At 36.6% G+C, this 12,382-nt stretch overlaps 1 protein-coding gene across 2 annotated transcripts in view; it reads right to left on the reverse strand.

Moving 5' to 3' along the window:
• The window catches only part of hck (HCK proto-oncogene, Src family tyrosine kinase), a 44,237-nt gene that overhangs the window by 13,507 nt on the left and 18,348 nt on the right, over positions 1-12,382 (reverse strand). For both annotated transcript variants that reach the window (XM_036591637.1, XM_036591638.1), the window contains exons 3-6: positions 6,008-6,047; positions 5,421-5,517; positions 3,495-3,590; positions 1,071-1,174 (exon numbers count right to left, since the gene is read on the reverse strand). In XM_036591637.1, coding sequence (XP_036447530.1) covers positions 1,071-1,174; positions 3,495-3,590; positions 5,421-5,517; positions 6,008-6,047 — 337 coding nt within the window. The remainder of the gene's footprint in view (positions 1-1,070; positions 1,175-3,494; positions 3,591-5,420; positions 5,518-6,007; positions 6,048-12,382) is intronic.

Consider the following 12,382-nt stretch of genomic DNA (forward strand, 5'->3'; position numbering starts at 1 on the left):
AGAAAGCAAAAAATAAAAAATAAGTTACAGGGTTTTCATATGACAGCAACAAATTACAAGACTTACAGCAAATTACAACTTTCAAATGCTTTCAAACATCCGCAGTGAAAAAAAAAACACATCCACTATTTGTCTTCTTTATCTAATCACAGAACGACAGAGTAACCACTCCACTTCTTAATTTAGGCAGTCATGTATCACGGTATCATACATCTATATATATATATCTATATCATATATATACAAGAGAGGCAGGAGAACTGGAATCGAAAATAGAGACGGCACTGTAACATTTTTTTCTTTTCCGACAGTGATACTTGAAACTCAGCCGATATGATCTGATATTCTTTTTTCAAAGACTAGTACAGAGTAATGACATCCCCCTATTTTCAGATAAGCATACCTCTAGTTCAGCTTTGAAAACTGCGCAAAAATGGGTGGAACGGTTTGGAGCGTTTGGAGGAAAACAGGGTGGGCGTCGTGACGCAAAAAAGCAAACAGAAATGAATTCCACTGTGGCTCTGCCACCTTAATTTTAATGTGATTCAAAGCCTGCTAATTACAGTAATACTGATGAAATGCAGGCAAGCCTTCACAAAAATGCCTTATCGTTCTTATAGTCTCAGAATGGAACTTACCAGAATGGAAACAGTGAGGGATGGACAGAATGGGCGTGATTATACGTGATTACTTAGCATACAGATATCGAAACTCATGTTGTGTTTAAGTAGGGTAACATTAAACCCAGCGTAGGAAAGTGCACCTTCATCGTTAGTGATAATATGACACTGAAAAAAGCCAAAAAAAGCCAAAAAACATATCAGGTTGTCTCCTTTTGTGCAGAACACTCGTGTGATTTGCTGTGGCATAGATAAATGCAACTATTACTAGGTATAAAAGGTTTTGTCACAACTGTGAAAATATGCCACTTCGGGTTAGATTTGTTACAGAATCGGATCACATTAATTCTTTTCTCATCCCTCCGATATCTGATCCAGCATTTTCTGTTAATATCAACCTTATACTGGTATTAATACACAGTCTCTACCCAGCATGTATGGTTAACTCACCTTTGGTAGTCTCACTGTCTCGGATCATGAAAGAGCCCATTTTATTTCCAGGGGCCAGTAGCTGTCTTTCTGCATCTTTCCTGCTCACTCCTTTGAAGAACCAGCTGAAAGACACACACACACACACACACACACACACACACACACACACACACACACACACATATATATATATACACATATATATATGCAGAATATTGACTTGTCATATAGTAGACTAATTTCCCTCTGGTCAAAGCTTGTTAAACCAATGTGAAATCACTGCTATTTCTATATTTCTACCCTGGTGGAATTAAAATGTCTGTGCAGGTACATTTAGTGTTCATCAAGGTGCAAACAATATAAATGTTCCCTGTTTTAAGGTCTGATTGTGCACCTTAAATAAGTTTTTCCAGGTGAAAAGTATGCATTTATGTAAGTTCAAAACCGAATGTTTTTAAACAGAACAATAAAATAAAAGCTGGAGACGAGACGGGGTGTGTGGAGTCAACACAACTTAAAAAATATCATTATGGTACCGTTATGTTCCCTGACTAAAGGTACTGAGATGTACCTTGAGGGTCCCACCCCAGTGACAAGAGGGGTACTGCCCCAGTGACAGTTCACTACCTTTATTTCTGAGAGTGTATTAATGCTAATGAGATAATCAATGTAGTTTCAGTGCCCCATGCATTATGCCTGAAGTGTGTTCTCTGTAGAGGATTTGCTCACTTATTTTCATTTAGAAAATCAACAAAACATGGAATTTGACCAGGGGAGCTCAACTTTTGCATATTATCTGACTGTATGCCATTTGTTAATTGTTATTGCAATATTGGTCCACGTAATGCTGATATCACAAAAGGCTGCAATATGCAAATCAGCCCTCTAACCAAACACAAAATTGTTTACTGGGTGCTGTGAACGTCTTGGTGAGTCACAGATCTTGAGGAGTAAGCAATTCTGGTCCAAATGATGCAGAACAAGCTTTAACCTTTAAGGTTCAAGCTTTAAGCTTTGCCACATCCAGAGTTAATCCATGTTTTGATGCAAACCCATTAAAAAATAATATGTACATTATAATAAAAGCAGAAAGCAGTGATTTGTAAATTTTGTTACACTAGTATTAAGTTAGGTTTTTTCCAAATTTGAAGCATGCAGCAGTTCCTCAAAAGCTGGGACAGGAGCATGTACCACTGTGTTACGTCACCTTTTCTTTTTGCTACAACATGTGTTAATCATTTGGGGATTGAACTCACAAATTGATCCAGTTTTGAAAGCATAATTTATGTAATAATTATGTATAATACAATTTGTGTGTTATTCAATGCTTCAGCTGGGTAAGGGGCCTTTGTTGTCATATTTTGAGCTTAATAACATGACACAAGTTTTCAGTGGGAGACAGGTCTGTACTGCAAGCTGCCCAGTCTAGCACTTGCACTCTCTGATTACGCAGCCATGCAATGCGTAATCATGTTCAACATCAATGCTGCCCTCACAGATAACAATCTAGATGGCCGTTCAATTCTTTTAATTCTACTCGTCCATCATTTCCGTAAACAGTCTGTAAGGTTGACTCGTTAGACCACAGTACACATTACACTGTGCATTTGTGTTCCGTTTCAGATGAGCCCAAGCCCAAAGAAGTTGGCAGTGTTTCTGAACGCTGTTAACGTATGATTTCCACTGAGCATCATAACTTGCATGTGTGGAGGCAGCAACGAAGAATATTTATAGGCAGCAGTTTGTGAAAGTATTCCCCAACGATGTGGTGGTACACGTCACAGAAACATGCCAGTTGTGCCAAACATGCCCAACAATGATGTCTGAGGGATCGAAGGTCACAGGGAATCAGTTGTGGTTTTTGCCCTTGCCTTTTATGCACAGAAACATTTCATACACTACATATTTTAATGTAACGACGCTCAATATAGAGTGGATTACCTAATATCCTTGTAATTACATGTTGAAGAACATTACTTTTATACTGTTGGATTCTTTGCTGATGAATTAGTAGCAAAGTGACGAGCCTCAACCCATCCTTGCTCATAAAGGACTAACCCTTTCCTAGATACTGCTTTTATAGCCTTGCATGATTGCATCACCTGTTTAAGATGTTTTTTAACACTTCACAATGTTCCTAGTCTTAAATTGCCCACGTTCTTGGTTCTTGTCTGTAACAAGAATATCTTGTTTTTGTACTGTTTTCATTCAACTACAGATCAAAGTACTTTTACAAATCACTGCTTTCTCTTTTCATATATTTTTCCCACACTATCCCAACTTTTCTGTAACTGAGAAAAGGCAAATCACATGTGATATGTGACAGAATTGAAGGGATTTTGTCCATTTTGTGTAGCCTTGGCCTGGATGTACTTTGTATGTAGTGTCATATTAAGTATACTGTCTGTGCTGAACAGAATAGTGTCAATACTGCATACTTACTCTTCAGTTTGAAGTGTGTCTTTAGCTACATAGTTACTGGGGATGAAGCCTTCTTCACCACTGCTCAGAGACATTGCTCTCCACCATTCCCCTGATCTGCAGAGAGAGAAAGCACGAGAAGAGCATTAGCTGTTGATGAATGAAGTAATATCTAGGAAATGTGCCTTTGGTACTGTTTGTACTGTTTTAGTATGTTTTGTACATGACCAGGAGGAAAACAGAGCAGAACTGGGCTAACAATATCAGGACCAACTATATATATATATATATATATATATATATATATATATATATATATATATATATTTATATATATATTTGTTAGCGTTTAAAAATAATTTGGAATCACTTGGAATATGTTATGCTAGACATCAGAGGGTATTTCAAGATGCTTTATATAATGTTTGTTCTGTATTTTTTTGGGAGCACAAAATTATTAAATGATAAACAGTAAGTTACCTACCTAAGATTTGATCACCACAATTTATATACAAGGCGTTCTAGATATTCTTTTTTGTATTTTAAGTTATTATAGCATCATCTACAGCTTCCTACACATTAGTCAAAAACCTGGGAAGTTGTAGAACAGTCATTTTTGATCTATACATATATCCGCAACCCAGAAGGATAAGCGCCTTAGAAAGTTTATTTGTGTGTATATAAATACAGGGGCAGTCGTGGGCTGGAGGTTAGGGAACCAGCCTTGTGACCGGAAGGTTGCCAGTTTGATCCAGCACCTTTCCTTAACCCCTAACTGCTCCCCGGGCACTGTGGATAGGGCTGCCCACCACTCTGGGCAAGTGTGCTCACTACCTCCTAGTGTGTGTGTGTTCACTGGTGTGTATGTGGGTGTTTCAATGCACAGATGGGTAAAATGTGGAGGTGAATTGCCCCATTGTGGTATTAATAAAAGAGTAACTTAAGGTAACTTTTTACTATATATATATATAGTAAAAAGTTACTTTAAGTAATATTATATATATATATATATATATATATATATATATATATATATATATATATATATATATATATATATATATGCTTAGCTGTTTAAGACTTCTGCACATATATGTGTTTAAAAACCCATATATCAGCAGAATGAATGCAAATAAACATACAAGAATGTCTTGTTTTCAAAAAAGGGAATTTCTTGTGAGCTTGTTTGAAGAACAAAGTTAAGTTCCAGATTTTATGTAGATGAGCAGGCTTATGAATCATCACCCTGTAATTGATAAACTCATGTTCAGATTTGGTTCAGCTTTAAATTAAGATTGGGCCTCATTCACCAACTGTTCTTAAGAAAAATGTCTTCTTAAAACACACAAAACAGGTTTTACAAAGATTCTGACACTCACCAGTGTTTTCTTATTTGGGATTTGTTCTTAGGTAAGAACAGAATCTACACACTTTAGAGAACAAAGGTGAGAACAGTTCTGCGCTTTAAGAACACGTCACGAATCTGACGTAGACTTTTTCTTAGGATCTTTCTCAAAAATACATTTAAGAACAAACTTCACAAGACTTTGGTGTACGAGGCCCATTGTTCTAATGGGAGGCATTTTCCCACATTCAGGTTTTGTTGATTTTTAAGGTAAAGATATGTTAACACAGTCTTTACAATCACTTTAATGTACAATTACTGTTTATTTGCTGAAGTTACCATTTTGGAAAAAAAAATCTGGCTGTACAAAAGTTATGGCACATTGTATATTTTATGTTTTTTGTATTTTGCTACATGTTAAACTAAAAAATTGCACCTTAAAATCTGTAGAAGAATGCCATATTAAGGTTGTTCCCTGTAAAGGATGTTTTAACTTATTTTCACTTACAAAATCAACAAAACATGATTTTGCAGATGGTGTTCACACTTCTGCTTACGACTGTATGCATGGCTTCCTTGTGTGTGCACTATGGGACACTCACTCCTGCAGGATTTTCAGCTTGTCTCCTTTTTTGAAGCCCAGGTCTCCATCATGCAAGGCTTCATAGTCATACAGAGCTATGGCGATGCTCTCTACACCTGAGGAGCACAGAGGAGCTTTCAGACAGCCTGTCATTTTAGTCTACCACTGTTTGTGAATATAGATCAAACTAACATCACCACAGCCACACGAAAGGTTATGGGTCGAGTATAAGCAGGTTATAAATACTAGTGACATGACAAACAGGAACTGAATTTAGCACCAAACTCTCAAACCCGGCTGAGGTTTAAATGTGTATCCGTTTTCAAATGATCAGCATAGGAAATTCATTTATTAATAGCCCAGCAGAACAAGTGCTGACGTCAACAGCAACTTCCTCTTTAATAGTACAAAGCAAACATCTTAAAATCCACCCCTCAACCTCAACAGGACTTTGAAATGGCTGTAACAGCTGCATCTGTATTACCACATGACAATGCTTGGTGAATTCATGCTGGTTGCTTTGTCATTGAAATGGTTTCTGAGGGCTTTAACACGGATGGTTCTGAAATGAGGCGTAGAAAGTTTGACACAAGGCCTGTCACTCACCGTCTGCGCTCGAGCCTAGAAGGTTGGAGTTGGATTTGTTCTGTGAAGAAGACGAGAGAGAAATTGTGTAAACATCTTGGTCATTCTAAGTCATTCCGAGTGGTGTGACGTGAAAAGCTACGTCGAGTCGAAACTGTTCACGGAGGCGATGATAGGAACCAGGCGTCTGCAGAGTTTGATGTCTCTAAAATGTACATCACAGGAAGTTATTGCGTGAAATGGTCATGGAAAGGGCATGGTGAGGAAAAATAGTCCCTAAAGAAATATTTTTTACCTATATTTATCACAATTGCACCATCATCAACATTGCATATCGTCACTGTCCAAAAAAAACATCTTTTCCCAAATTTTATTATCAAAGTTACATCAACTTACACTGAAAGTAAAGATTTCTTGGCCCTGTAAACACATCACTTTGTTTGTTTTGTCCTGTAAGCATACTATTTTGGAGATAAAAATCATAAGACATATGTAGGTTCACTGGCGGTTTTATGTCGAAAATAAAATGTCTATATACACGTGTGTTGTAGATGTCACGACCCCTGGTTCCTATCACCACCACTGTAAAAATCAGAGAGGGTGAGCATCTCTATAATGAACCATTTCACATTAAACCATTTTGAATGACTTTGTTTACATCTCAACCACTGAATTCTGCAGAACTTTTTCTCTGCAAAAATTCCCCTTTAGAAGTGCGCTGATTAGGTTTGTGCAGTGTCTGTTTAATGAAAGCTAAATATCTTGCAAATGCAAATGTCCTGTCTATCCAAACATCCTGTTAGGTGTACCTGTAACAAAAAAGAAAATCAAGCCAATTTTAAACAGACAATAGCTCTAAGAGTATAAGGCTGCTTTAGACACCATTACAGGAGCTTTGTGACGAGTCTGACATAATATCTTAATAAAATTTAAACATTAAAAACTTTTTTAACATACCCTCGCCCACTTCATCCACCATCTACATTACAAAAGTGGCTACTCACAGGAGAAAGGGGAAGGATGGTACAGTGAGAAGAGGATTTTTGAAAATGGAACCTCTCTAGCCTTCAGCTAGGTTAGCCTGAGTGAGCTAGCATTGCAAAAGGTTTTAAGACAAGTTTAAGCGTATTTCTGAATAATTGCTTTTTGTCTCGCTATAAACTTTGGTGTACTGCCTTTCTTTTTATTGTTGTTTGCCTTGTAGCCTTTTGCATGCTAACTAGCAAGCTAGCAGGGTAGAATGATGACATTGTATCAGCAATCATGTGTAACAGATGTAGTTTGCAACCTAAAGCCCATCAAACGAAATGTTATGCTTTTTAAAAGCATTTTAACCTCTTATTGACCAGGGTATGTTTTGGTTTGTCCATCTGAATTAACATGACCAAATCGTAAGGCAAATTATTCAATAACTGCATGAAATAAATGTTTGTGAAATAAATTTTTAATTTTATTTATTTATTTTTTTGTAAAAGTTCCCCTCAGATTAACAGTGTGTTTTATGATCATACACATATTGCTATATGCTTACAATTTACGGCTGAACGCCAAAAATCTTAGATGCTCTTTGTATTATTTTATAAAAATTATTTTTACAGAGCAGATCACTGAAGAGACACCATCTGTTTATAGTTTTTAGCTCAGATTTGTGGAAAAATGGGTCGACTTTCAGTAGAACAAAAAAAGTTGAGTTCAGCTTTTTCTATTATAACGGTTTAAAATTACATCACCCATCTATTTGACTGGAAAGAAGACAGTTACAGCTCTCATATGACCCCCACCTTTAGAATGTAGCTTATGAAATATGAAGTTATGAAGATTATGACGAAGTGCGTTTTGGAACCACTGGTGATCTCAAGGAGTTGAAAAGGTTAAAGCAGTTTACTGCTTATGAACAGCTTTGTCCACCATTTTTGGGGCTTGAAAAGGGAACGGGGTCGCAGCGATTTCTAGGCAAGTTCTGCTGCTAAAGTTCACTTGCTCCTCACCCCACTGAGGGCCCATCTCACACTTCAATTGAGCTAACAAAGTAACAGAACAGCCCTTAAGATGGCGTCAGGGATTCCCCTGGGAGGAAATGACGAGGCCAAGTGGATAAGGACTTGTTAAAACCAGCACTGAAATGGGCGGCTGCTCTAGCCAACAAACATATGTGTGTAAAATCTAAGTCCACCTAAAACGATCCTATCTTTGCAAGAGAACTTGGAAGCTTCAATCTGCATAACTGGAAAAAACAATTCTGAAAGTGATTTGTGTAGCGATCACCTAGTTTGGCCATTTTTGGCTACAGAAGCATCACCGATTTTTTCCCTAACTTTAACCTTGCTTGTGATTCTTAGTTGAAGCCAGTTTTTTTGTGTCCAGTTAGTGTGTTTACCTTCTGAAGGAGTGAGATAGTGGACATGTGTTGCTGTTTCAGCCAAACATACTAGGTGGTTGCTTAGTAACAACATTTTAAAAGCTGCCGTGACCATGTTTTCACAGTCCGCTTTCCCTCAACACTCTCATAGATAATATGAAATCGTGGCCTGAGAGTAGCTATATTTATATAGTGAACTAGTTTGTTTTTCCGAAGGTGTAGGCGTTGAAGCGCTAGGGAACTATAAAAGCACAGAGGCATAAAATTACATGTATGGCAACAAAATGGGAACGGCTTTGTATTGCAAACACAGCCACTTCATCTTTTTAAAGCTGACGTACAGCCAAGTCAGAGGGTCAGCCAAGGTAAAGATCAGGTATGAGTAATGCGGTAATGCTGAGGGAAAGTGGAGCGCTTGTGCACTGCAGGGCTGGGGAAGTCCTCCAGTCTTGTGTAAGGGAGGATAAGCCCAGATATATGCTATCTATTAGTTTCCTTTCCTTTTTCTTTGGCACGGAATTGAATACATGAATCATGCAGTCCCTACCAGAGCTGATTTAATTTTTGTCTGGTTAGCATTACTGGAATTCTAGCCCACCGGAAACAGTAAACCAGCAAACGGAAACACTCATGGCACTGGGTTTTCAGTAAAATCATGGACATAAATGGTGAAGAGATGGACAGTATTTTACTAAAAATAATATTATATATTATTTATAATATTGTATTAGTCTACCTCATACCACTAAGTGCCTGCTATCATGTAAAAACAAAAACTGTCCCATATGCTATCTAAATATGCAAATAGATATACTTTATTTCTATTCTTATACTTAACTTATGTCTATTTTTATTTCTATTTTTATTTTTCTGCATAGTATATGTAAGTTTATGTGAAATTATATGTCTTGCTACTGAAACACAGCAATCTCCCTGTGGAATCAATGAAGTTCTACCTATCTACCTACCTACCTGCCGACCTACCTACCTATCTATCTATCTATCTATCTATCTATCTATCTATCTATTAGGAAAAGTAACCCTGCAAACATGGGCTTGCTGAGGGGCTGTGTGGGCTAGGGCTGGCCAACAGATAACTCTGTATTGGACCACTGTGAGTCGGCCACAGTGGGTCCTTAAGGGGGTCTGTTTGGCAGTACACTGTTGGCCTGGCCTACAGATAACTTGGCACAGGCCCACTGTGGGTCACTCCACATTGGGCCCACATGGGCATGTTTGCTGGGAATATCCAAAAATTCCTGAATTGTTTTTCAGTTGACCCTGACTCAATGTGAAAGTGTTCCCCAAATGCAGGGGGTGATGTTTCAAATCCTGTATGATGTTTCAGAAAAGGCAGATGAGATGTGGAGACCTCACAATTACATGTAATTCACAATTTGCAATGGAAAATATAACGATACAACGTAAAAGCCACTACACTACACACAGAGAGGAAGTGAGTGTGGGCCAAAGCTCAGTCTGGTCATTATATAAATCAGAGAGAAGTGATCACAAACAGAAAAAGGGCCTAATTTCATGAGAAAAGTCTCCACTCTATGCATTACAGCTTATGTGGATATTAGACATTTGACCTAGAATGTTCAAATGCTGGACGAAAATGTGACTAAAAATATTTATTTGTAAATATATATAGATTAAATATTAATTCTCCACCATTACAGTGAAAATGTCCCAGCAAACATTGCACAGTAATGCTCACAAACCAGACTTTTATCTTCTTACTGCAAAGAACTGAAATGATCTAATGATCTAAAGCAGCTAAAATCTATAGCAAAAAACTTCAGGGGCAAATAAGTATTTCAGCTTCAGTGGCTCCATTTAACCCTCTATTGCATAGTGTTGCCATATGGCAACAATTACTTTATCTCAATTTTACTAAAACGCAGTAATATAAAATCTGGGTTTTCCCATTTAATTGTGGAAAAAGGGTCTTTTACTTTGAAAGGACAAATACTTGATGACATCACAGGACCAGGAATTCCTATGATCATGTTGTTATTACCATACGTTCCAAATACCAATTGAAATTGTATTAATTTCCAGAAATTGTAAATATTGGGTTTTAAGTATAATTTGGATTTGTTTGGTCTTGTATTCAATAAAATGATGTTTAAGAAAAGGCAGATGAGATGTGGAGACCAAACGATTACATATAATTCACAATTTGCAATGGAAAATACAACGATACAACGTAAAAGCCACTACACTACACACAGAGAGGAAGTGAGTGTGGGCCAAAGCTCAGTCTGGTCATTATGTAAATCAGAGAGAAGTGATCACAAATGGAAAAAGGGCCTAATTTCATGAAAAAAGTCTCCACTCTGTGCATTTCAGCTTATGTGGATATTAGACATTTGACCTAGAATGTTCAAATGCTGGAAGAAAATGTGACTAAAATATATATATTTGTAAATATATTTAAATTAAATATCAATCCTCCACTATTAGAGTGAAAAGCGTCTTTTACTTTGAAAGGACAAATATTTTATGACATCATATGACCATCATTATTACCACACATTCCAAATATCAATTGAAATTGTATTGATTTCCAGTAAATATTGGGTCATACATTTCACTAAGCATCAGTTGGATTTGTTTGGTTTTGTTTTCAATAAAAGGATGTATTTTAGAACAAAAAATGACATTTTATGGTGCTTTTTTTTAGATTTTATGTTGCTATATATAAATTGTTATATATGGCAACAATTTAGCAAATACCCCACTTTAAAAAAAGAATATTTCCATTATGTAAGCAATATTTAAATAACAAAAACACATTAAAACATTTTTATCATCTGCAAGTAATAATTCACGCAATAGAGGGTTAATGATAAGAAACGTAACACTAAACTGAATGAAGAGAAGCATGAAGTCCTACTGTACGACTGAAGACATGCGTCTCTTCTAGGAGTGAACTTTCAAGTTCCTCCAAAGGGTTGAAAAAGGGGAAAAAAGCAGTTCTCTTAAACAAAAAGAGATATCAATTTACAATTAAGGAAGTACTTTGTATTGTTAAAAATAAAGGTTCCTCAATAATTCTTAGCTTGGATGTACAGTTCCAAGCAGTGGTGCAAATTTAGATATAATATATGAATATCATTAAGACAAATTGCATATGTTGGACAGTAGATAGATAATATTCATGTAATGCTTCTTTGGCACAGCTCAGTTTGCACGCAGTGCTTTTCCACTTATATAGTCACACTATTTTAGCTTGTAATTACTATGCAGTATGACTGGTGGGGGAGATTTAATGTAAAATATTATTAATAATATATAAGCTACGTACATTTCGAAGACCATTCTTCGACCTCATAAAAATGATCAAAAATTAATTTAGGCATTTTAAGAAATTAAATGTCATTTTCTAAGGCGACGTTCCAAAAGACTCTTCTTGGTTCTAGCTGACACTTCAAGAGTGTGTGTAACCACAGTTTCCTACAGGAACCTTCTACCTCAGTTTGGTCTGAGTGTGAGATACTATAGTGACACAAGAAAACACAAATAAAAGCATGTATGGCCGTGAGCGCTCAATGTACTTTGTTGAGCATTTTTGCTTGTGTGAGCCGTTCTGTCTGTTTTTGCGGATTCGATGATGTAGCCAATATGGTAAAAGTCTATGACGATATTTGAAGACATTTTCACAATGTACACAATAGTATCACGATATTTCGTTTTCTGAGCTTTGATAAATTGGAACAGATCAAGCCACATTTAAAAAATACTCTCAAAAACTGTGCATACAATTATTTTGGCACAATGTTTTGCATACCATGCTATAGTAAAGCCACTTAAGCTGAATTGTATGTACATTCTTTGTAATGAAATGTGCAGTCGGTCAGTGTTTTGAAGGTAACCATGATATACTCAGAAAAATATGTAGTGATGTAATTTATGATAAAATATCATCATATATTCCACCTCTAGATCCTTATTCTACTTCCATTTCGCTACTTCTGCTTCTAATTTTACTTCCATTTCGATGAATATGTCTGGCCCATGTAAAAAAGGCA

Source organism: Colossoma macropomum, unplaced genomic scaffold (genome assembly GCF_904425465.1).
Source record: "Colossoma macropomum unplaced genomic scaffold, Colossoma_macropomum, whole genome shotgun sequence".
NCBI classification, from domain to species: domain Eukaryota; kingdom Metazoa; phylum Chordata; class Actinopteri; order Characiformes; family Serrasalmidae; genus Colossoma; species Colossoma macropomum.